The sequence below is a fragment of the Athene noctua genome, chromosome 16 (genome assembly GCF_965140245.1).
Source record: "Athene noctua chromosome 16, bAthNoc1.hap1.1, whole genome shotgun sequence".
NCBI classification, from domain to species: Eukaryota; Metazoa; Chordata; class Aves; order Strigiformes; family Strigidae; genus Athene; species Athene noctua.
Genome location: NC_134052.1, coordinates 14,856,307 through 14,879,045, shown reverse-complemented (window position 1 = coordinate 14,879,045; position 22,739 = coordinate 14,856,307). Strand labels below are relative to the sequence as shown.

General features: G+C 44.4%; 1 protein-coding gene across 1 annotated transcript in view; it reads right to left on the bottom strand.

Annotated features, from left to right (window-relative positions):
* The window catches only part of COL20A1 (collagen type XX alpha 1 chain), a 49,449-nt gene that overhangs the window by 2,474 nt on the left and 24,236 nt on the right, over positions 1–22,739 (bottom strand). The window contains exons 18-36 of the mRNA XM_074920145.1: positions 22,026–22,168; positions 21,267–21,396; positions 20,909–20,965; positions 18,009–18,047; positions 15,914–16,052; positions 14,021–14,163; positions 13,530–13,639; positions 12,594–12,752; positions 10,499–10,576; positions 9,790–9,876; positions 7,486–7,539; positions 6,467–6,562; positions 5,921–5,974; positions 5,515–5,568; positions 5,136–5,189; positions 3,581–3,652; positions 2,856–2,891; positions 1,447–1,513; positions 675–863 (exon numbers count right to left, since the gene is read on the bottom strand). Coding sequence (XP_074776246.1) covers positions 675–863; positions 1,447–1,513; positions 2,856–2,891; positions 3,581–3,652; positions 5,136–5,189; positions 5,515–5,568; positions 5,921–5,974; positions 6,467–6,562; positions 7,486–7,539; positions 9,790–9,876; positions 10,499–10,576; positions 12,594–12,752; positions 13,530–13,639; positions 14,021–14,163; positions 15,914–16,052; positions 18,009–18,047; positions 20,909–20,965; positions 21,267–21,396; positions 22,026–22,168 — 1,761 coding nt within the window. The remainder of the gene's footprint in view (positions 1–674; positions 864–1,446; positions 1,514–2,855; positions 2,892–3,580; positions 3,653–5,135; positions 5,190–5,514; positions 5,569–5,920; positions 5,975–6,466; positions 6,563–7,485; positions 7,540–9,789; positions 9,877–10,498; positions 10,577–12,593; positions 12,753–13,529; positions 13,640–14,020; positions 14,164–15,913; positions 16,053–18,008; positions 18,048–20,908; positions 20,966–21,266; positions 21,397–22,025; positions 22,169–22,739) is intronic.

Here is a 22,739-nt window from a genome sequence, read left to right as displayed (position 1 = left end):
AGGAGTTAAACAGAAGGTCTCTAGTTACTTAGAGGTGTTAAGACACTGCTGAAACCAACGGTTTTTCATTTTATTTTGACAGACAATTACATGAGGCACTGACAAACACTGCCTGCAAATCCAAGCAAAACATATTCCCAGCATTCGCTCATTCATGTGCAATAACTGATGCCACTTTCTGAGATTGCATTAATCTATTTCTTTAGTCATGTGTGATGCTTTTGTTGTTGGAAATACTGCTCCAGAAACCTACTTTCAATATTACTTCAGCTGCCTCATGCCTGCCTTCAGTGTTTCCCAAGGCTCGTCGTTTCTGCCCAGAGGGGATCTGTTCCACCGCCACGTTTTCATCCCAATGGCTGTTTCTGTTGCCTTTCTGTAAGAAAAGCCTCCTGCCCTCTAAAATTAAGCTCTCCATCCCCCATACACATGGTAACAAACCGGCCTTCCTCTCAAAGCAAGGCTTGCAAAAATAATGGGCTGCATCTGTCTTCTCCCTACTCTTTGAGCTAACTTGGATGACTCTTCCGAGAAGAGAGAAGTCCAAAAGGAAAATAGCAATGAGATGAGATAATACTATGGATTACCTTTATAGTACTGCTTTAGGCACTAAAATATTTAGTTAAAGTATCAAGAATATGGTAAAATATGCTTATGAATGTTTTTGTCCATACCTCTTTCTCCAGGATACCCATCTTTGCCTGGCTGTCCAGGGATGCCATTTTCTCCTCTTTCTCCATTGCTTCCAGGGGGACCTGGAGGCCCTGGTGGTCCTGGTTCTCCTGGTTTTAACTTTTCTTCCCAGACAGGAACTGGCTTTCTTGCATGTTGATGAATGAATGAGTCAAATTTCAACACATGAGCTGAGAAGACAAGACAGAATATTAATGTTTCCTTGGCTGGGAGATTCAGAAAAGAGACAAAAATTAAGAGGATGTTGTCTAAAAAGGTACTTTAAATGATCAGCTAGTGCTAAAAGCTGTCAGTCCAAACTGAGAAAGCCAGAAGCTGAAGAGGAAAATTGGCAGCTGAATCATGACTTTGCTGCCTGACCTTGGGCAAACCGCTGCTTCTCTTCGTGCATCACCACACAGGACCTTTACCAAAACCACCTCACCTCAGGAGGAATCAGCACAAACCACCGAAATAAGAATTTCTCTCAAATTAGTTTCAAGCTTTTCCATTTAAGAAATAAAGGAGCTTTTTCAAAGTGCCAAAGGGATTTCGAAAGAAACGTTTCACAGGTCTCTGTGCTAATGCCACCCAATAAAACCAGTGTAGCACTGAGAGCCTGCGATGGGACATTTGCTGTGCGTGGTGCTCAGCATGGCACAGGATGGAGGAGCTCCCTGGATCATTACAGCTTCGTGCTGTCTTCCCTCAGGTCTTGTCCACCACTGCTGGAGAGGCATGAACACACCCAGGAGTTGGGCTGGTTATACTCACTTTGAATCATCCGCTCACAAGCCTGGCTAACGAGCTGGTAAATTGTGGCCAAGGACTGTGGTTCCCCCTGAAGTGAAATATTTTTTAAATTAAATTAAAAAAAAAAAAAAAAAAGTATCAATATCTTTTAAAAAGGATCGATATCATACTGCTTTCTGTCCATTCTTTTTGTCAGCTTGAGTTTCAGAGATATTAATTATTGTGACATGCAGCTTTATTTATTTATCACAAAGCTCTGAAGCCATAAAATTGAAATTGGGAAACATCAATAGTTGCTTTTCTCCTGCACATCAAAAAGCCCAAGGCAGAATCTCAATAATTACCAAAGCTACCAAAAAAGGGAGAGTAAATTTCACTCTCAAATTTTACCATAAAAGGTGCTAAGTCTATAACTCAATGTTCTGGGATATGTAAAATATTTAATATGATCAGATATTACACCATCATATCTTTATCTAAATCTTTTATGAATATTGATTCTTACTGTTACTGTATTCTGAATAAATCATATATGAGGGGTCCTTTAGAAAGTTTTAATGAAGTAGGGAAAAGTGATAAACACGCAAAAAGGAGCTTAAAAATAAACACTGACTCCCTCTGTGAAAATTCATACCTAACACACTGCATACTTCCAAAAACATTTATAAAATATACATCTCTAGCTGGATCACTGGGTAGATTACCCAGACTTAAAAAAAAAAAAAAAAAAAAAAAAAAAAAAAAAAAAAGCTTAGCACAACCCCTAAGGGAGGAGAAAAAGGAAAGTTCCACTGAAAAAAATGTATAGAAAAGGAAAAGCTGGTGGGAACGGAAGGGGAATATTGTTTAAAACTATAATACTGAGGTATTAACTTGAGACAAATGCACCTCATCCCTTGTCTCAAGCCTAATTCACATAAGCCAATCTTGGCAATGAGGCTCAGACTCCTAGAAAGACACGAGGTTTCTTTTTAACCAAAATTCAGGATGAGAAAAAACTTCTTCTCACAATAAAATAACCTTCAAAGGCAGCATGGATCTCCTGACCTCCGAGGCTCTGTGCCAGGGCACGCCAGAGGATTATGACAAACGTGCCCCCTCTTATGCAGTACATTAAAAAAAGAGCAACTCAGTGAAGACAAGTGGTTTTGTTTTTTTCCTTCGTAGCAAAGGACGGTTTTTCAGTTGGCATTTCTTCTTCATTATTACAGTTGATACTAAGGAGCTCCTGACTGCTGCAGGATTATTTATATCCCACCGGCATAGCCCGTGCAGGTGAATAGTAAGGCAACAAACTATAGGTACACAAAGTTACTCAAGGCTAGAAAGGTTTGGTTTATATTCGTAAGCACAGCTTGCAAACCAGGTTACCACATCCTCTTTTGAGTGTAGAATACATGACAGTGTTGCCTAGCATCAGAAAAACTCACTTTCTCTCCTCTTTCTCCTTTTGGACCTGGCAGCCCCTATGAGGAAAGAAAAGAAAAAAAAAAATCTAGGGAAAGGAAGAGCAGAAGAAAACAAAAAAATCAATAGGGATGTAGATTACATTAGTGGGACATGGAGCACAATGTTTGCTTCCCACACTCTTGTCATTTCCTTGACCTCATGACAGTGACTAGAAGAGCCTCAAGCTCATAGGAATATTTTGGTTACTTTTTTAAGAAAAAAAAAAAATAACAAAGCAGCAGCTGGAGCAGTGGCATAAAGCACCATCAACAGAGAAGCAGAAATTCCTCAGATATAATCTTCGAGCAGATTTCCCAACGTATCAGGTGGTTTTTAACATCTGAGAAGAAGAAATAACTGCAACATCTAGACCAGCAGTTGCCCCTACAAGCCCAACGCTGGCTACTCCAGCTCAGGACTGACTCTCGTGCTTTATTCTAGAATCTTACACTGGAAATTTGTTTGCATGTTGGGTTTTGGGTGGCTTGTGAGTCTACAGCGAGCAAAGGGAGGTGGGATTTTTTTACCTGCTTTATAGACAGTTAAGTAGCCTGAGCTTTGCATACCCAGGCATCTCCTTAAGAAGGATGACTGTGAATTAAAACTATCCTTTAAGCTCTGCAGAAGAGCTGCTGTGGGAAGAGCCTGTTTCTACTCAATTATTTAATGTCTTGGCCTGCTTTGAGACCTAGAAGCAGAAACTTACTGTTGGCCCAACGTCACCCGGAGGCCCCTTCTCCCCACTGCTGCCTCGGGAGCCTGTCACTCCTTGGAAACCCTGCAGACATCAATTACAAGACACAGATAGAAGTCCAGTTATTTCCTAACTTTCTTCTTTTTCTGTTCAAAGCTGACATCTCCCTGCAGCTCCAGGGGCACCAGCAGTTTGGGTTTAGAGGACTCTAGCAAGGGCATTGTAGCCTTAAGGTTTGTGTCAGTACCTCGTCCGGCCACGAGGCCAATGTTAAGAGTATATCGTGTATGAGCCATGTTCACATCACTTCCTATTACTGTCTCAATTATGGGCAAGCCAGCAAAGCTGAGTTTTGCCAACAAACTGCAGTGTGTATTTACACTACAGGCTTTAGATCCTTCATTATATATTCAGATTATAGACATAGCCTAGCACAAAACCCTTTTCTTCAGCCTCCTAATACCATGCTGTTCTTTTCTTTTTCCTTTAAGACGACCTGTGTTTGCCTCTAATACTTTAAAACAGTAACAGAAGCTTAGAGAGTGTGAAGTGCCTTCTTCAGTCATCGCTCTCTGAAGTTTCTGTGCCCTTTGGAGAAATAAAGGGAAAAAAAAAAGCAAAAAACAACGAGTAGAAATACTTTCTTTTATAATTTTCCAGCTATTATGCTTAAAGTCAATAGAGATTAGCAGCTCTTCTGATCAGTGGAAATGAGAGAAGTCTTCAAGGCAGCACCAGAACAGCTTTCAGAGCCTATTCTGAAGGCTACAGTGCTTTCTTTGCATTTAGAAAGCTGAGGTTCAACCCTGCCAGCTCCGCATCTTCCCAGGATAAGCAAGTCAAAGTTATGAGCTGAATTCAACCTCAGGTCCCATAAATACCGGACTTCAGCACTACTACTGTAGGGTCTAGTGCAAAACCATCAGTGAGCAATCTCCATCTTACACGATTCAGGACTGCCAAAGTCCTTATACTTCAGGAGTGAGAATCAGTAACTAGCAGGTCCACCACCCATCATCTAAAATCAAATTTGGTTCAGTTTCCCAAGCCAAGTGACCTGTACCTGTTTCACAGAACTTGGAAGGACTGTGGTGCCTTCGAATTAGCAGATGGATGTAAATCAACAGATCTTAAGGTTCTGTTCTCCTGGATACGACAGAGTGCAAATACACCTGTCTGCATAGAGCAGATATGGGAGATGGTGTGGGGGGAAACTTTCACACCTCTCTGCATCCTCCAGCCCCTGCTGATTTCAGTCTAACAAGCCCACATACCACAGACTCAACCAACAGTTGAAAAAGAGTACAACAGGAAAGCAAAAATAGCAAAACAAGTATCTCCTTGCTGGGTCAAAGCTTCCCCAGAACGTGCCAGAAGTAGTCAAGTTTTTACTTCTTACACTGAGTGGCAGGGAAAGTGGAGATCTGCACAATGTGCCAGGTATTGCCCGTGATACCCCGAGAAGGGGCTTTGCTGTGACACCTCTGGGTGACAGCTGGTCAGCAGAAACCACAAAGCCCTGCTGAGGAAGAGATTTTGATACACGTCACTCATAGTGAGTACTCACCCTTGGTCCAGGAGGTCCCGGAGGCCCAGCTGTGCCTTCTAGTCCCCTCACGCCCTGCAAAGCCAAATCCAGTTATTTATCAACGGGAGAATTCAAAGAGACCGAGTAAGCAGTGAGGCATTTTTTCCATGAGCTTCTTTTAACAGGGGCTTGCTAGGAAGGGGTAAAAAAAATGCCTCTTGCCAATAAGGCAAGAAGGGTGGCACCTGGCCAAATTTGGCCAAATCTGAGATTTCCCCCCCCAGTCCCTCCAGCTTTGTGAAAAGACCATTCAGTTATGCACTGAGTGCATTAGGAGAGCTGGATGGTTTTAGTCTCTGCTGGTATGCTCACAGCAGAATTTTAGGCATGAAAACTGAGCTAAAGGCGAGATATTTACCTTTGCACCTTGAAGGCCATCCCTGCCTGGAGCTCCCTGCACACCAGGAATGCCCTGTAAATCAGAATTGCTGGGTAAAGTTGGCATTTGATTATCATTGCCCTAATTCATCTTGTAATAGGGCACATAAGAAAAAGATGGAGGAGGAAACAGAGTCATTCATTAAAGATAAAAATCACTGTTATCCCACCTTTAATTCCATTATCTCTAGCTTCAAGATAGGTTTATCTTTCTTGCACCAACTGACTCAGTTTCCCTTGGGAAAATGATGACACTTCCAAAATGAAAGACAGCTTCCAAGCAGACAACAGTAACAACTCTATGGCTTTTCAATCTTGCCTAAAGTAATTACTGGGAAAAATTGGAAATATTTCATAGGATTAAAAAGAACGGTGTCTACCATTACCTGCACACCAGGACTTCCAGTGTCTCCTTTCTCTCCTTTAATACCTGGTGGTCCCTTGGATTAAAACAGAGGCACACAGTTAGACATTCTGCAGCCTCCTTTAAGGCAAAGAGCATCCTGCTGCTCCACATCCATGTCCCGGATGGCTCCTGCTCTCTGTGGTGCTACAGCGTTAGAGGTTCAGCTGCAGCATGGGCACGGGGGTTCTGCCTGCAGCTTCCACCTCCACTCCTTGCCAAACAGCAATGAGCATTGCAAAGAAAAATGCCTGAAAACTCCACTGGGATGTTTTCACTAAAGGCACATTAGGGAGAGTCTGGACAAAAGCAGGCTTTGGCCAGAATAACTAAGTGCGGGGCCTCATCAGCATGAAAAAAACGATCATCATCTCTCTCTCACGCAACTCTCCAGCTGTTAGTAAGGATGATGTCAATACACAGATCGCATTTTGGGGGCTTTATGGAGACACCCATTTCTGAGACGTGTTCTAACTGTGAGTTCGCAAAGTGACAAAAAAAAAAAAAAAAAAAGGAAGAGATCACATACCACAGGGCCCTGAACCGTGATTCCTTGGGAACCTGGAGAGCCTTGTTGGCCACTAGGACCCTCTGGCCCTACTTGTCCAGGTGGGCCTGGTTCACCCTAAAGCCAAAGACATGAAATCAAACGTAAGGAAAGAAAGCAATTAGCGTCTGCTCGCCACACGGGCTGCACTGTACATCTACAGGATTCAAGATGAAGTCAGGACAGTGAGTAGTAACCTCAGCTGCTTTGCCTTTTAGGTGCAAGGTTTTGGTGCATCTTTCACGGGAGAAGACAACAAAGCTGCAGGTGATGCTTTGCAAGACACAATTCCCCTGACCATGCAGCGGGTCACTCCTGTTACGCAAGGTGGCCAGAGAGCAAAGAGAAATGTTCTTTACCCTGTGGCTGAGATCTGCACCTATTCTCATCCTTTCCCCAAAATTTTTCCCCTGTAAGCTTGCAGCTTTCCTAGATGTTATCCCAAAGAAGGGGACCAATGGGCTGGTCTGGCTTTGCCCTGTGTTGGTCAGTGGAGTGGTGAACACTCGCACCAGGGTTTGATCCAGTCCCCAGGGTTTGGGGACTCAGAGCCAGCCTTTCCTTATGTTCACCTCAGGGCTGCTCCTGAAGGCTTGGTGTGCTTCTTGCTCTGCTTCTCTCCTCACACTGCTCTGCTCCAGAGCAGCACCAATCTCTCTGGTTTGGAGATTTGGCAGCCAGAGCAAACACAGCACAAAGACTGACCATTTTCCAGCAAGGCTGCTTTCAGAGGACATTGCTGACCACATACATTGCATTGATTCAGTGCAACCAGGCTCATCATCTCAATTTCCAAGGCCCAACTCCGCATTTAATTAAGAATAAGCGATCAGACCCTCCTCAGTGCATCCATCCTTAAGGTTCTCTTTGGGCTCTTGGTGCAGTGAGACAGTCCCCAGGCTAAGGAGCCCAGGAATGAACCAGCTGCACTAAGAGGAGTCTGCACAGGACACAGCCTGAAGCGAACAAAGCCAGAGGTAATGCTGAGTATCAAGACTCACCTTGGGTCCTGGCTCGCCCTGCTCCCCTTGCGGTCCTCTCCTCCCAGGGCTGCCCTGCCGGCAGGACACAAAGCTGCTGTTAGGAATAGCAGAATCTTTATTGCAGTGTAACTAGGAGCCCAGGGGACAGAAGTTGGAGCACTTTGCTGTGCACAGTGAAAGATGTTTCCTGCCCCAGAGAGCTCACAGCAAATGGAGACAAGGAGAAAATGAATCAGGTCATCCAACAAACATGGAAAAGGGGAGAAGGAACAGCCCAGCCCGGCCGTGACAGGCGTGGATACACTGCACTCACCCCCAGCAGGGAGAGGTGAAGTTTGAACCTCTTCAACCTACTCCCTCCAACTCCCCCAGCAGATCCATGCCAAGACAATGTCACACAGGGACATGGGAACACACTTCAGAAGAGAAAGAAGAGGTGCTTGCATCTACAACCCTTTGGGACTATATTGTTTTTTATAATATCATCCCAAGAGACGGGGTTATGTTGGGTTTTATAATATTATCCCAAGAGACAGGGCTATGTTGGGTTTTATAATATCATCCCAAGAGATTGGGTTATGTTGTTTTTTATAATATCCCGAGAGAACAGAGATTGGGGGCAGCAACCAGTTCTGGCTTAGCTCTGCATCTGTATAACTGGATGGAGGGACGAAACCAATCTTCTGGCATGAACCAATATCATGTGAACTTTTGACATTTTAATCTGAAAGTTTCTATTCTTGAATCTAAAAAACCAATGGATTTGAATTAAGAAGCACAGGCAGGGAGCTTTGGGAAAGGCGCTTTCAGAAAGGCTCAGAAGCTCATTTCAGAAGTCAGCTGGACCTGGTTGAAAACACTCATTAAGGACGGTGATAAATACAAGGTGGGACATAGTCTTGCTAACTGGAGTTTTAAAAATAGCGACGAGTGCTCTTGTAACTACAGCAAATTACCAAGGGTTTAGTAGCGTGACGATAAGGTTATGTGTCAAAACCATATTGTCTCTATTGCTTGAAAGAGTCCTGCTCTTTCAAGAGCTGTACTGTGGAGATGTTTAAACCACAGGGCAACGCAAGCTGGTAATTATACACTTAGGATATTGAAGCAAACTGTGGTAGTGGAGTGTGCTGTGTAATTAAACTTCCACTGGAATGAGCACATAATTACTCTGCAACGAGGTGCTGTTTCTTGCAAAGCGTGGAACTGAATTCACAGTTAAACCACAATAACACAAGAGGTGATTTGAAACCTCTTCACTTGAGAAAGGAGACCAATGTCATTTTTAATGGTTATTTTCCAGGAGGAAAGCACCTGGAGTGGTTGAAATGCTCTGGACAGTTGGGAGGTTTCACCTGCCTTGTGCAAATAAAATGTTTTTCTTGAAAACTCCAAAACCCAGACTTCTTTGCTAACTGCTTCCTAGTGTAACTGGAATATTTTCTCCTGCAGTTTAAGCCTGTGGTGACTCTCCTGCATCTGTAATGGATAGGAGAAAATATTACATTTGCCCTTTGTCCCTGAGCATGTTACATACTTAATCACTGTTTTCACTTGCCCTCCCATTTCCTTCAGGGTTTTCTTGCAGGTCACGTTCACTGTAAAAAGGGAGTTTTGGGGCCAGACAGGATTGCAGTCTCCCCTTTCTTTACACTGCCCACCCACACAGACACTTATAAGACTCCCACTTAACACAGAAACCAGACAGGAAAGTTTTGTGGTGGGTTTCTTTCATTTACAGAGTTTCAGAGCCTCCAGTCCATAAAATCCATGCGGGCACCAAGGGTTATCCATCCTTCTCTCCTAAGAGGATTAACAGGGCACCAGGACCTGCTCAGCCTGTTCCCAGCTGCAGCTGTTGTGTTGCCAACTCACCATCTCCCCATTTCATCAGCATCTGAAATCTGAAGGGCACCTCTCGACCTTGCCCTGGCACAAAGAGAACATCAAAGCTCCCTGAGATAGGATGAGAGGAAACAGCCTCAAGCCGTGCCAGGGGAGGTTTAGATTGGATATTAGGAGAAATTTCTTCACCAAAAGGACTGTCAAGCATCAGAACAGGCTGCCCAGGGAAATGGTTGAGTCACTATCCCCGGAGTTATTTAAAAGATGTGTAGACGTGGTGCTTAAGGACACAGTGTTAGTGGTGGACTTGGTAGCACTAGGTTAGCAGTTGGACTCAATTATCTTAAGGGTCTTTTCCAACTTAAACAATTCTATGATTCTAAAACCTTGTGGAACATCTTCCTCATGCCTGCCATGTCCAAACAACATGAAGCAACACCAGTGTGTGCAAGATACTGCATGGAAGAGTGAACTTACAGGGGGACCGGGAGGTCCTGGCAGGCCCGGGCGGCCAGAAGTACAAGAGCAGGCAGGAGCTAAGGTAGGGCAGGTCTCCTCATCCCTCTGAAACAAAAGCAAGCCAAAATGACATGAGAAGCTGCATAGCAAGAGCAGGATGGATCACAGGTAACATTTTTAGTGTTTCAAAATTCAGTCTTTCTGTTGGAGGAAAGCAGAAATTTTCTCGACTCCCCTGAAAGACTTTTGTGAACAGTTGAGTGCTTCATTTTTCTGTCAAATAACGAGTTTAGACAAAAAGTACGAACCAGCCTAAAATTTGCATAACACACACTGGAAGATAATTTTCTTCTTGCCAAGTATTTATACACCCCGCAAAACAACTTTCTGTGTTGAGCAGAAAACTTGAAAGGAAGAGCAGGGGAATGCTGTGACTCAGGGTTGAGGTGGTAGAAAAGCCACAGGACTGTCAGGGCTGCTGTCACAGATGAGCTCATGGCAGGAGGGACACTGCACTGGGATTTGAAGATTTCTTCCCATTTGAAGCAAACAGAGTTTTGTTCACTTCACCAAGAAACACACATGTTATTCCCAAGATAAGAGGGGGAAAAATTTTGGTTTCCCTCTTGAGTCTATTAAAATAATTTGCAGTGTCACTTCAGTGCCATGGACTTGCTCCATCATAACCAGTTGCATGTCATTAGCAGGGTGGTCCCTCTTGTCGTACCAGTGCAGGGAGATCACAGCATCTGTCTTCCTCAGCTCCTACGCTGCTGCACATGATCTGCAAAGCCTGCAGCTGGAACTGTGGAAAAAAAAAAGAGAGTTTGACAAGAAAGTAGCATTGGCACACATGGTCCATCACCAAATCTCACGGTGTTCAAGTGCTAAAAATAATCTTCAGTGATGCATTGACAGGACTCATCTGTGTGGTCCCAACTGTAATTGCACCCCAAAAAAAACCCCATGACATGAAAAGTATCCCCGAGCACTGAGGGTTTTACAAGCCCTCAGGTCTCTGTGTCTTGCTAAGCAAGTCAACAAACAGCTGCACACCCGCAAAAGCCAGCTCTCCAATTTACTCACAGTCCTGCAACAACAGCAGGCAGGTTCTCAAGTAATTGGGCTTCAGCATGACCAAAATGTGAAAGCAAACTTTGATTTGCTCCCCTTGGGCGCATGGAGATAAGAATAAATGTGCCTCTGCATTTCCCAGGACAGAAGCGATCCCTCCCAAGAAACCCCAACCTGTCTCTCTCACCACATCCCTCACAACTGCCACATCTTCCCGTTCTGATTAACAAAGGAGCACACACTGCAAAAAGCCAAACCAAAATAATGAGGCAGAGATTTTTTTTTCCTCCCTTTACATCATTTCTCATCTTTTTTTTTTTTTTTTTTTTCTTTCCCTTTCTCTCTATGCATTTCAGAACAAGCAAGCTGTACGGCCCAGGGAGTGTGACACGCAGCATACAGATATAGATGAGCCCTGTAGATCAAGTGGCATTTAAAGATATCTTAAATTAAATAAGACTCCACGATAACCAGTAATGAGACACTCTGTCTTCTCAAGGGCAGCAAAACCATGGAAGATGTGGAACTTGCTGGCTTCAAAGGCAAGGCGGGTAGGGGTGGCACGAAGCTGTTCATTAGAACATCAGATCTGTCTTGCTGAGACACTAGCAGGGAGAATTTGGGAGGGACAAAGAAAGCACAGATTTCTGCCTTGTTCACCACAGGCTTGTAATCAAACTGCCACAGAATTTATTTAGGAAATGGTTTGTTATACAAATGACCCCGTGTCTTACAGGCAATTCCAGTGTCCACTATTTCCCTGGTTTATCCAAGACCTCTGCTTCTCTGTTTGCAGTTGGGGAGGCCATATGGGATAAACCTGGTTTTACTGCACTGCTTTGAGGAGAAGGAAGTTGTAAATCAACCGATGTGATGTTTTCCCCTGGACTTCTAGATCTAAAGGCAGAGCCGAGGAGTAAAACCTTCGCATGAGTCGGGACTGATTTTCTACTGTCCCACTAGCACGCTGTGAGGGATGAACTCGCCCCTCGCTCTGTCTGTATGTACCAGTCCTGGTTTGTGCAGTAAGTCTGGCAACAGACTGCCAGGCAGTGGCACCCACGGGTGTTTTTGCCCTTAGGACAAGGCACTGGGCTGTCACAGGGCGTGACACTGAGTCCGTAATTCCCTTATTCTGTCTTCTTGTAGGGAACAGGCTCTCTGCAGTGCCGTGAGGACACACCCGCAGGCTGGCACCGAGCGTTTGGCTTGTTGGGTTTTTTTATTTTTTTTCAAGTAGCAGCTGACAAAGAGCTTCTATACTGAAGATTATTTTCCTATCATTTGCATGCAGATAGGCAAGCCCAAACACACTGGAGGCAGAGGCACATCCAGCCCTGTTGCCTTCAGTCACCAGCATGTCCTGAAATCACTCGGTGGGCGTTGATGTGCCCAACCTTCCCTTGCAGAAGCAATTCCCCAACTGCTTCAGGGTCTGCGCTTCCCCCAGTTCCCAGAGGATTGCAGCCAGCTGAAGGCACCGCCGGGACACGCTCACGCTGCTGCCTCTGATCACAGACCTCAAAGAGAGGTAGGAGGCAAGCGGGAGAAACACCGCGCTGGGAAAGCTCATTAAAATCACAGAGATCAGCGGGATCAGGACACGGTCGTGCATCACAGCAGCGTTTTTGGAGGCATTCAGAGTGAGAACGATGCGAGATGGCACTCCTCTCCATCTGCACACCCCAGCCAGCTCCAAATTGAAGCCATCCCCCACTCTCCGACAGCACGCACCACTGAGGACTCACCGATGCAGACCCGCTCCTGGGTCCTCTGGTCCTTGTCACTTTGCCCAGCATGATGAAGCCAGCGGTGGAGATGCTGCCGAGGGTGCTGATAGGTTTCTCCGCTATTTTCTTACAGTCCAGATAGAGTTTGATCTTGAAGTGGCTCACGGCCACATGCACCTGAGCGGTGGGTGGAAAGAGGCGGGTTGGAGCTCTGCGATGAGGTGAGGGAGTCTTTTAAAGACAGTAATTCCTTCTGCCCAATTCCCAGACTGCTGCTGTTACTGGTGGTGTTTTTTTAATGAGCAAAAGGATCAAGAGGGCTCAGGAATAAGTGTCAGTATGTGCTGTGTCTGCTGTGCAATACGGCACTTTTCCCTGATGTTCCCCTCACCTGGCCTTGGGAGAAGCCTTTCTGGAGTTGCAGTATTAAAGAATTCGGTTTTCAAAACTAGCTGAATAATGAAACTGCCTGCAGATACTGATAGAAAGTGCTTGTTGCTCATTTGGGTGGAATACCTTTGCTCTGAGAACACAGATGGCCAAAAAACCCCACCCTCTTATGAACTATAAGGTAGCTTTCTCACAAGGCTAGATATTTTTTGCCTTCCTTACAACACTAAGTGGTCACCAGAATCCCAAATTCTAAAAAAAATGTTTGAATTTTAAATTTTTATTGGTTATTAAGACCTAAAAAAACCCACCCCAGTTTTGGAGTTTCCAGGAGGGAAAGGGAAGTAATCGCTATGTGTAAATCATATTTTGAATACGGGATGAACCTTAATTCTTTACAATTATAAACTTTAACATTTGAAATAGGTTTGCCAGTTCCCTAGCAATCTGGATGCAAAACATTTGTATAATCACTCCTCACTTTGAACAATACACATTGATGACATAACACTCCCAGACTGGAGTGAGATCGTGAGCCACATTCCTCCCTCTCTTGATAAGGACCTTATGAAAGCTCCCATAGAATATCTTCTTCACTTCCTGCTGGTCAAAGGAGACTTCCTGTAAATCAGCCTTGTAGTCATGATTGAAATAGGTCAAGGATTTCTTACTGGCTACAGGAAAAATAGGACAAATAACAGCTTAGAATGAAAAGAAATTCATTCCACCCACGTCCGAACAACAATAAATAAATAGGCTTAAACATGGTGAAACACATCATATGCTATAATTAAATTCTTCTGAACAATGGAAGAGAAAAAGGATATGGAAAAATAAAGATTATGTTACAAGTAGAATAAAAGTGAAAATAGGTATTTTAGTTGCACTAGGCAGCATTTAAAATGCAAGGCTGGCGGCAACAACAAAGCTTCCCCAAAACTACTTCTGTATAACAGAAACATTAAAACCTTCTGACTGAACGCCAGAATGAGTTCTGCTGCTCACAGCAACGTATGCAAATACCTGAGTTTAATGTATTCAACAAGAAACCTTACGGTCAAGGTTAACACCAAGAAGGGGCTGGAAGTCCTCATCTGTTATTTGCCACACAGCAAAGGGCTCCTTGGGGGTCTCGGGCAGCAGGCGCAGGAGGATGATGATGGTGTGCTCGGGTGGGATTGCAAAGAGGTGGATGTCGCTGGAAGGGGACAAGCCAAACAAACATCAGTGGCTTAAAGGAACAAGAGCCAGCAGGCAAGATCCTACGGGCAGGGCTCATCCGTTGTGTCCCTTGGGCAGGGTGGCCTTGGAAAGCGTCACCTCCCAGGAGCTAAACATGATACGCCAGGAGAGAGCCTGGCCCCTGTTTTGTGCATCCTTCTCAGGCTGTTGAAGCCTGTGCTGAGTGATGAGCCCTCAGGAACCTTCCCCTCGTGCCAGGGGGGCACCCAGGTGGAGAGGTTGGTGTCAGTCCGTCACTGCCAGAGGTGCCCTGGGGAATGCCAAGACACAGCCAGTGCAGCCTTAATGCTTGTCAAAATAGAGCCCAGTGCTAGCTTACAAAACATCCCCACCAGGCTCCAAAACAGTCCCCAAGGGCTCCTCTTCAAGAAGGAGGAATGATCGTCGTGTATCACGGGGCAGAAATCAGTGTAAGTGTCCTTCAGGGGTAAGCACAGAGCCTGCAGAGAGCCCCCTCTGGGTCCCCACATCCCAGCTGCAAAACTGGGGCTCAGTGCTGGAACCCATGACCATGCAGTGCTGCCCACCAGCAGGTGCTGGCACCACCCAGCTCCCTCCGCAGCCCCGGCCAAGCCCGTCAGAGCACACTGGGCAGAAACAGCAGCGAGAGGCTGCGAGGCAATGAGGAAGGTCGAATTGGTTATGCCTGAAATACATCTGTAATTTGAAACAGGACACATTTGCATGGGCACATACACAGCTCATCAAGCATCTTTTCAGGACTGATTCATAAATAATGCCAGGTTCTTTCTCTGTTTCTGAAGGGGTAATGTCCTTGGAAAGGCATATATATACCAGCTGAACAAAAGGATTTGCCCGTAATTTTCTGAGTATTTAAACCAAAGAGTTCTCTGAATCTCCCCCTCTCTGTTTACTCTAAGAAGCTTTGCTTCTTTAACTGAGATTAAACTGAGCCAGTGCCTCGGTAATTAGGCTTTAAACAAAGTAGCACTGAATGTCAGGAGTCAGATCATTCCTGATTTATAGTCGTAGAAATGAGTGAGGTCATGGGAGCTGCCTGGCCCGCTTGAGACCCTGTGGAGAAACCTCGCACATAATGAAACAGGGTCAAGTCGCAACCCAGAGTCAGTGATTATTCCCTCTCATCAATAAGGATCAAGCTGCAGAGAGCAGCTATGGGACAAATATTTTCTAAAACAAAGATCCGTCTTCAACCAGAGATGCCGGGAGAAGGGATTGAAGGTGAAAACGTGACTTCAAACTGCCATCACCGAGGTGTACGTGGTTGTGGACAGAATGCCTAAAGCACTGTGCAGTGTCCATACATGACCTGATCCTTATGTCCATCACAGCGTCTAACACTGCTGGGAAAAGTGATTTTGTAAAAAGGAAAAATCTCACTAAAAATGTTTGGCTGCATTAAAAAAATATAATGAATACGCCTATTGTGTCGTCTTAACTTCTGCATGACTTATTCCATATTTATCTTGAGGAAATTTCTTTCCTCAAGATATCTTAATATATTAAGAAATCATATTTCTTAATTTCTTAATATATTAAGAAAAAATACTCTGTCATTCTTGTCAGTCTACCTATGGTTTGATTCAGCTCATCACATTTATCATTTCATTTTGAAGTTGCCAGTGGGACTGCATCAGTCACCCACAAATCAGTGACCTGCCCTCGCTGTGAGCACACATAATACGTAATATGGAAGATGACACCGGTCACAGCTCCGCTCCCACCTGGTTCTCTGGGTGAGCTGAGTGTCTCTGAACAGGGTGAAGGTACGGGAACCGCTGAACACGAACGGCTCCATCGCTACACCTTTAACCGAGGCGTATTCCTTCTCCACTAAGCCAAAAGCTTCCATCATATCAAATCCTGGAACGCACAAAGAGAAAAATAAGTGATTAGAAAAGATTGAAAAAGAAGCGTGAGTGAAGAACGGGTGGAATTAGCCTCTAGCTAGAAGGCAATAGTAGGAAATGACAGCAACACAACACCAGCCAGGCTGTGCAAACTCACTAGAAAACCTGGAGTGTGCTCCACAAGTGGCAGCCAAGGGGAATAGTTTGTGTTTGCACCCTCTGTACCCATTTTCTCTCACCTCCTCCTCTTGGAGAAGAGTAGACTAAAGATGGACACTTTCACAATTTTGTTTTCAAATCTTCAGAATGAGAAACAAATGAGAAAGAAGTTACTCCAACAACTTCTCCTTTTCAACCTGACGCAAAAATATTATCTTCAAAAGACATGGAATCAGTCCAGTAATTGCTAACAGGGAGGGAGAATTATTTCTGCTCTGAAATGCCTTATATGTAGGAGTCAAAAAAATTAGGGAAGAACTTTAAAATACGAGCATTTCCATTTCTCTATTTTCACGAGACACCCAGGGGTGACCTGCCTTGTGTGGTCTACAGAGATTCTCTCAGCATCTCTGACATCTCCTCCCTGGCTCACGCAGTTTCATCTCACTCTCCCAGCTCACCATCAAAGCTCCAAGTCATTTTCTCATTTCAGTTTTCTGTTCAGTAAAACAAGATCTTGCAATTAGGATTCTTTTTATAATTTATCTGAGTTTGCAGTAGGCTGGGATGAAGGAGATATCTTGTTCTTTAGCAAATGGAAAGGCTACAACTTCATTCCAACGCAGCACTTTCAGTCTGCATTCCCTCACCCCTTCACCATTTGCAATCTTCTGCAGTTTCTTGGTTTGAGTTTTTATTTCGCCTGGGCGTTGGTCCAGTGTGTTTGGTTGGGGTTTTTTTATCCTTTCGTTTTCCAACAGTACTAGGGAGTTTGCCAAAAGAAATTACCTACTTGAGAACCATCTATCTCTGATACGGAGCTTCTGGCACTGGGACTTCCTTTAAAACATGCAGGAAATATTGGAAATATTGCAGTGTAAAGACTGAAAATAAAGCTTGAGTCACAATTATAAACATATTGCTATGTAATCCTATGATTATCATATCGTAAATCTGCCGTGTAATGGTTTCAGTGAGATGCTGAGGAAGTAGGTTACTCCTGTCACCTTTGTCAAGCAGGAGAGGGAGAGGTCAACGTTTGTTGTGGCTTTATGATTTGATTGCTTTGGCTTCTGCATCCATAGACAGGGCAACAGCACTGAACACACACCCCCCCCCCCCAGGTAGGGATGCACATCCCCGTGAGCTGTGAGGGTCAGGGGAGGGACCTGAGCAAAGGTGAAGTGGCCCAGCCATGGAGTAACAGCAGAGCTGAGAACTGAAGCCGGTTTCTCGGTCTCACCCACCCACAAAGCTCTCTGGGAAGGAGGTGATATCACTTTATAAGCAGAACTAACTGCTTCCTAAGTAACACACACACAGCAACTGCATGAACAGCTGGTACAGCTGAGACAGGAGAAATGGGAACTTGCTTCCCCGGCAAAGTCCGTACGGCCTGACCGCAGAGAGCTCCGTGGGCATCTCTACCTCCTCCAGAGGATGCAAAGGTGATCTTGGTGACAGACTGAGAGTTTTTCTTAAGGAGCCTGTGTGAGTTAGGAATTGAAATCCTCTTGAAATTCAACAGCCGTTTGAAGCCTGACTTCCTTAAGGCCAGTGAAAATCCCAGCATTAAGCACTAACAGCTGAGAGCATGAACTGGTGGAACAGCAGGGGCATACCAATTCAGTTAATGCAGAATAGCCTTCTACCTGATAAGGAATATTTTCTTATTTTGGTTCTCAGACTTCACCCCTTCCCCCTCAGGACGGGGAAACCATTTCCTCCCTGCTATTTCTCACAAGCCAAGACCAGGCAGTGTCCTCACGTTCACAGCCCAGCACCTCTGGGGCTTGATGTGCTACTGTACCTCGTACGGAGCCTTTGGGAGAGCTGATGGTGGGGCAGGCTGTGAGAAGAAAATAAAAGGAAAAACTGATTAGGGGAAAAAAAAAAAAAAAAAAAAAAAAAACAAAAAAAACCAAAAAACAACAACAAACCAGTAGGGGATTATGGAAGCCAAATGAACACAGTTCCTCTAGGCAGAGCAATGGTAAAACACAGCAAAACTTAGAATATTCTACAGCTTAATTCAGAGCCTGGCCTTTAACCTTGATTTTTTATATATATATATATATAGAGAGAGAGAGAATTTGTGTTTATGCAAACATAAAGGTTGTTTCTTGGCTTGCCCATCACAAAAATAAAAATACTGTCCTCCCTCATCAAACATCTGGTTTTTGACTAACACACCTGGCCCCTTACAATATGAAATACAAGGGAACATCATGTTCTGCAAGTTTCTCTTTAAAAACAGACATCAAGCCACCATTTTTTTATTTTTAAACACTGCTTTAACTGCAACATGTGCCTTAATGGTGTCGTAAAATAAAGCAAGCTATCTGCAGTTCCAAATTTTGTACCTGAAACTCAAAATACACACAGCAAAAATATATATATCTCAACTGGAGAGTTTGTCTTTTTGAACTCTTTAGGGAAACACAGAGAGTTCTGACAATTTTGCAGTTTGCCTTTCAGAAATTCCCTTGATGAATCCTTTAATATGCCACAGGACTGAAAGGAAAACCAGAGGATAAGAGGCGGGAACGTGAAGCCGGAACACGAGGCACAACGGTTATGAGCACTCTCTATTTAAAAGGCTCAGGTAAGGGGGTGTTTTAGAAAACAGTGCACGAATGCTACTTTCCATTATCTGCTGCTGTGTAAATCCCAGGCCATGGATGCCAGATGGAGCTGGGACAAAGGGAATGCTTGATGCAAAATGAGAAATGTCCCTGAAAATCAAGGACACTTGACAAGATGGGCTATTTCATAAACGGTTTTCTAGGTCATCAGTATAATAGAATCGAGCAGATCATTATATTGAGGCTCTGTTATAGCGTTGCTGTTGCTATTCCTGCATCAATGCCATTTCACACCTCATCAGAAAAGCGGGGCTTCCAATTTTCCACCCCTAACTTCTGTAAAACGTGTAAAAAAAAAAAATATATAAAAGGGGGTGACTTACCCTCCCCAAGGCACCTGAGATTCCTAAGTCTATAGGAGTTTCAAAGCCATTCTTCATGATCAAGACATACGTCAAAGAAAGGGCACCCAAACCTCTGACTTTGATGGTCATGGGACTGCTGAAGCCAGAAGTTAAACCACAAAGACTCACGAGTTGCCGTGACATCCGTTATTCGACCTGATGCATTGTTTTACACATACATACCATAATTCCTGTAGAACTGAGTATAAAACTACGGAAGGGATCTACGGAAATCAGTTAAGAAATCAGTTGCTAAAATTTGACCCTGAAAACCATCTCTCTGCGCTTGACCAGCCCCTGGATTTTGGAGCAATCTCCTGCATCTAGGAAGATCTGATGTTCCTCTACAAGCTATACACTGCTCTTTTCCTTCCCTTTCCAGAAACCCATTAGTTTCCCAAATGAGAAGCATTGCTCAGAATTGAAGAGTGATGAAGAAAAAAAATAAAAATAGACAAAGTCATATGAACAGGCTATAAACTTGCCTGTTCACCAGATATCTGACTTTCTTGCTTGAGAGTCAGGAAGCTCCTTCTGACCCTTGCCCAGACCCCAGGGTTCCTCTGCTGATGTCCCGGGCAGGTCTCACCTCCTCCCCAGGCTGGATTGCTCACAGCTCTTTGATCTGGCAATGCTCAGCTTAGACCAAGCTTATCAGAGTCAGGGTAAGGATCCCTGACACTGTCAGTTTGCACTTCGCCTTTGAAGAATTTTACCTAGACTTTCCAGCCTAAGATTCCTGCTGTCTTGTTGTTCTCTTTGGTTTTTTGTTTTTTCTCCCCGAAGTCCCAGACAAATGCAGTTTTTCACCGTACAATAAAAATTCTCTCCTGCGTCAGACCATTTCTCTCCGTAATTAGATTACATATCAATGCTGGAGTCTTTTACTGCCCATCCAACGGTTTTGCCAGCATTATTACATATAGTTTCCACTTCAAAAAAAGTCACTTGCTGAAACATACAGAATTTAATATTTCTTCTACAGAGTTTTCAAGTATCATAGCCAAACAGCTGTATTAAATTCTACAAGGTGACTTATCAACCTTATGGGAGAATCATTTTCTGTTTGAAACTTCACAGGACTTTTCCACTGTGGTCTGATTTCCTCAATAAGCCACTTGAAAACTTAGTCTGATATGTTCTTTGCTGGGTACCAACTAAAATTTTCTCATCTAATTTGCTTCTTTTTTCTGTCGTGGCTTCCCTCAATAAATTTTAAAACTGAAGTATTGTTTAGAATCATTTCGAATAGACAAGGCCAACACTGCCACAATACCTGTATTCTAATATTTACTTCTTAATAACTTTTTATAAATCTATTAATTCAACATTTCTCACCAATCTATTTCATAGTTTGCTTTCTATCAGCTTTGAGAACACTTGCTCATTAAATTTAATAAGGGACTTTACAGAAAACTTTAAATTAAAATGTGTCGTCATTCATTTTGCTCCATTTTGGTCAAATTGTACAGATATCCTCTAAAAATGCTATCAGTCTCTTTACTAAGTGAGTCTGATTTTAAGAAGTTGTGTGATTTCTGGCTGTCCTTGGACAATCCCCAGAGGCATCTGTCAAGAAATTACATATCCACTCCTGCCTGCTCTGCAGAGCCCACACTGCTATTTGTTACTGGGAAAAAAACAAACAAACAAACACCAAAACACCCCAAAACAACAAACCAAAACCAAACCAAAGCAAGACTTTATAGAAGACGATTTACCCTCTGTTTTAGATGGAATAAATCCTCGCATTGAAGGGAATTTAGACATCACAGGAGCTGAAAGAGAAAGCAATGCATGCGTGAGCTCTGTTATTCAGGGCTGCGATGCCTGGCTTGAGACCTGGATGGTCACCAGCCCTTCCCAGCCATCCTGGAATTGCCCATAATGCACAGGAGTGCAGAAATTGGGGCAGGATTTTCCCTTTTCAAGGCTGGTAGCCTACCCTGCTGAGCCAAAATCTCTGGTCTTGGCCACAGCCCAGTACAAGCAAGGACATTGCTGCCCCGATGGAGATTGCCTCAGGACTGATAGATGGAAGGTTACGAAGAACACGCACGTTCTGACCAATACACTTACCTGTCTGTCCTGTTGTGGATGTGATCTCACTCTCTCCCGTGTAGTGGATGGCAGAAACAATCACCTTGTAGGCTCGATCAGGCAGCAGAGACTGCAGTGTCACGCTGCTGCTTTTGCCAGAAGCCATGATCTACAACGGGATGGAAAAAGAACCCAACATTTGGGCAGGCTTCCTGTTAGAGCTCTTACTCACACCCCAGAGATACACGGAGGGGTTTTAGAGCCGAGTGCTGGGACAGTGGGGCTCAGGGCAGCATCCCTGCTTAGTCCAGGCAATGAGCTGAGGAAGCCTGGCTCTGCATTGACATTGAACCAGGCTTGTCCAAGAGAAGAACATTACCCTGTGTAAAGACCCCAATATTCCTCATGAAAATGCAGCAAAATGACTTATAATGTGGTAACCAGTCTGGGTTTGAGTAGAAAATTTGCATTTTAAAAGATTAATGTTTAACCTCCCTAAGTCAGAGGGGCAGTAGGTTTATCCTCTAACCCCTCTGCCTCTGAGAATTCCCTAGCCCCGTTCAGGTTGGGCAGAAAGCTGCGTTATTAGCAGCTTTGATGGACACAGATATCTAAATCACAGAGAAGCCTGGAGGTCCTCTTCACAAAGCAACACATCAGCAAGTCAGAAGAAGAGATTTGGGATTCTAGTCCTGTGAGCCAGCAGGTAAACCCTCTGGCAAACCCGACTGGAGCGAGCAGTGTTCCCCTGGGCATGAAATTGTCCCCAAGTCACCTACAAAGGAGCTGGAGACTTACTGTTTGCTGGGCACCGGCATCAGAAACAGGGTTGTAGGTGATTTTGTAGTGCTGTATTCGGCCCTCGGGGGGGGTCCAGTGGACCTGGAGGCTGGTGGGTGTCTCGGAGTCAATGAAGAGGTTGGTGGGTGGGCTCCGGGAATCTGCAACGGGGATTAAAGGTGAACAGCATAAAAAGTAGGTGGGAACATCTATAAACAGGGCCAGCAGCACTTGCTTCCAAGCCCATTTCTGAACGCTTCAGCGCGCTGCTGTGCTGTTAACCAACGGTCAGAGCAGCAGCAGCCGTGTTGGGGACTGGGCAAGAGAGGACACAGAACCTGGAGGGGTGAGGATTGCCCGAGTACAGCTCAAGCATTCAACAATTCAAATCCCAGGACCTGGAAAAATATCATGGAAGGAGGGAAGAGTCCTGGAAGCACAAGGAAAAGAGATCTTTTGCCTGCATCACAAACACAAAAGGATACCCTTCATAAAGACCCAAACCACCTGAATTTCATTAAAGATCTGGAGACAGGCTGGACGAACAGCTTTATTCCCAGTTAAACCTGGATCACACAAAGTTAATCCATCATAATTTCTAATATTTTCCAGCTGGTTCTTTCTGTTTTAAAATTACTCTAAATAACCCCAGAGCAGCCAGCACATGAAAGTTCAGTCTAGTGCTTCTCACACCAACACCCACAGCCTCGAGGAGGGGATCATGTACAATGC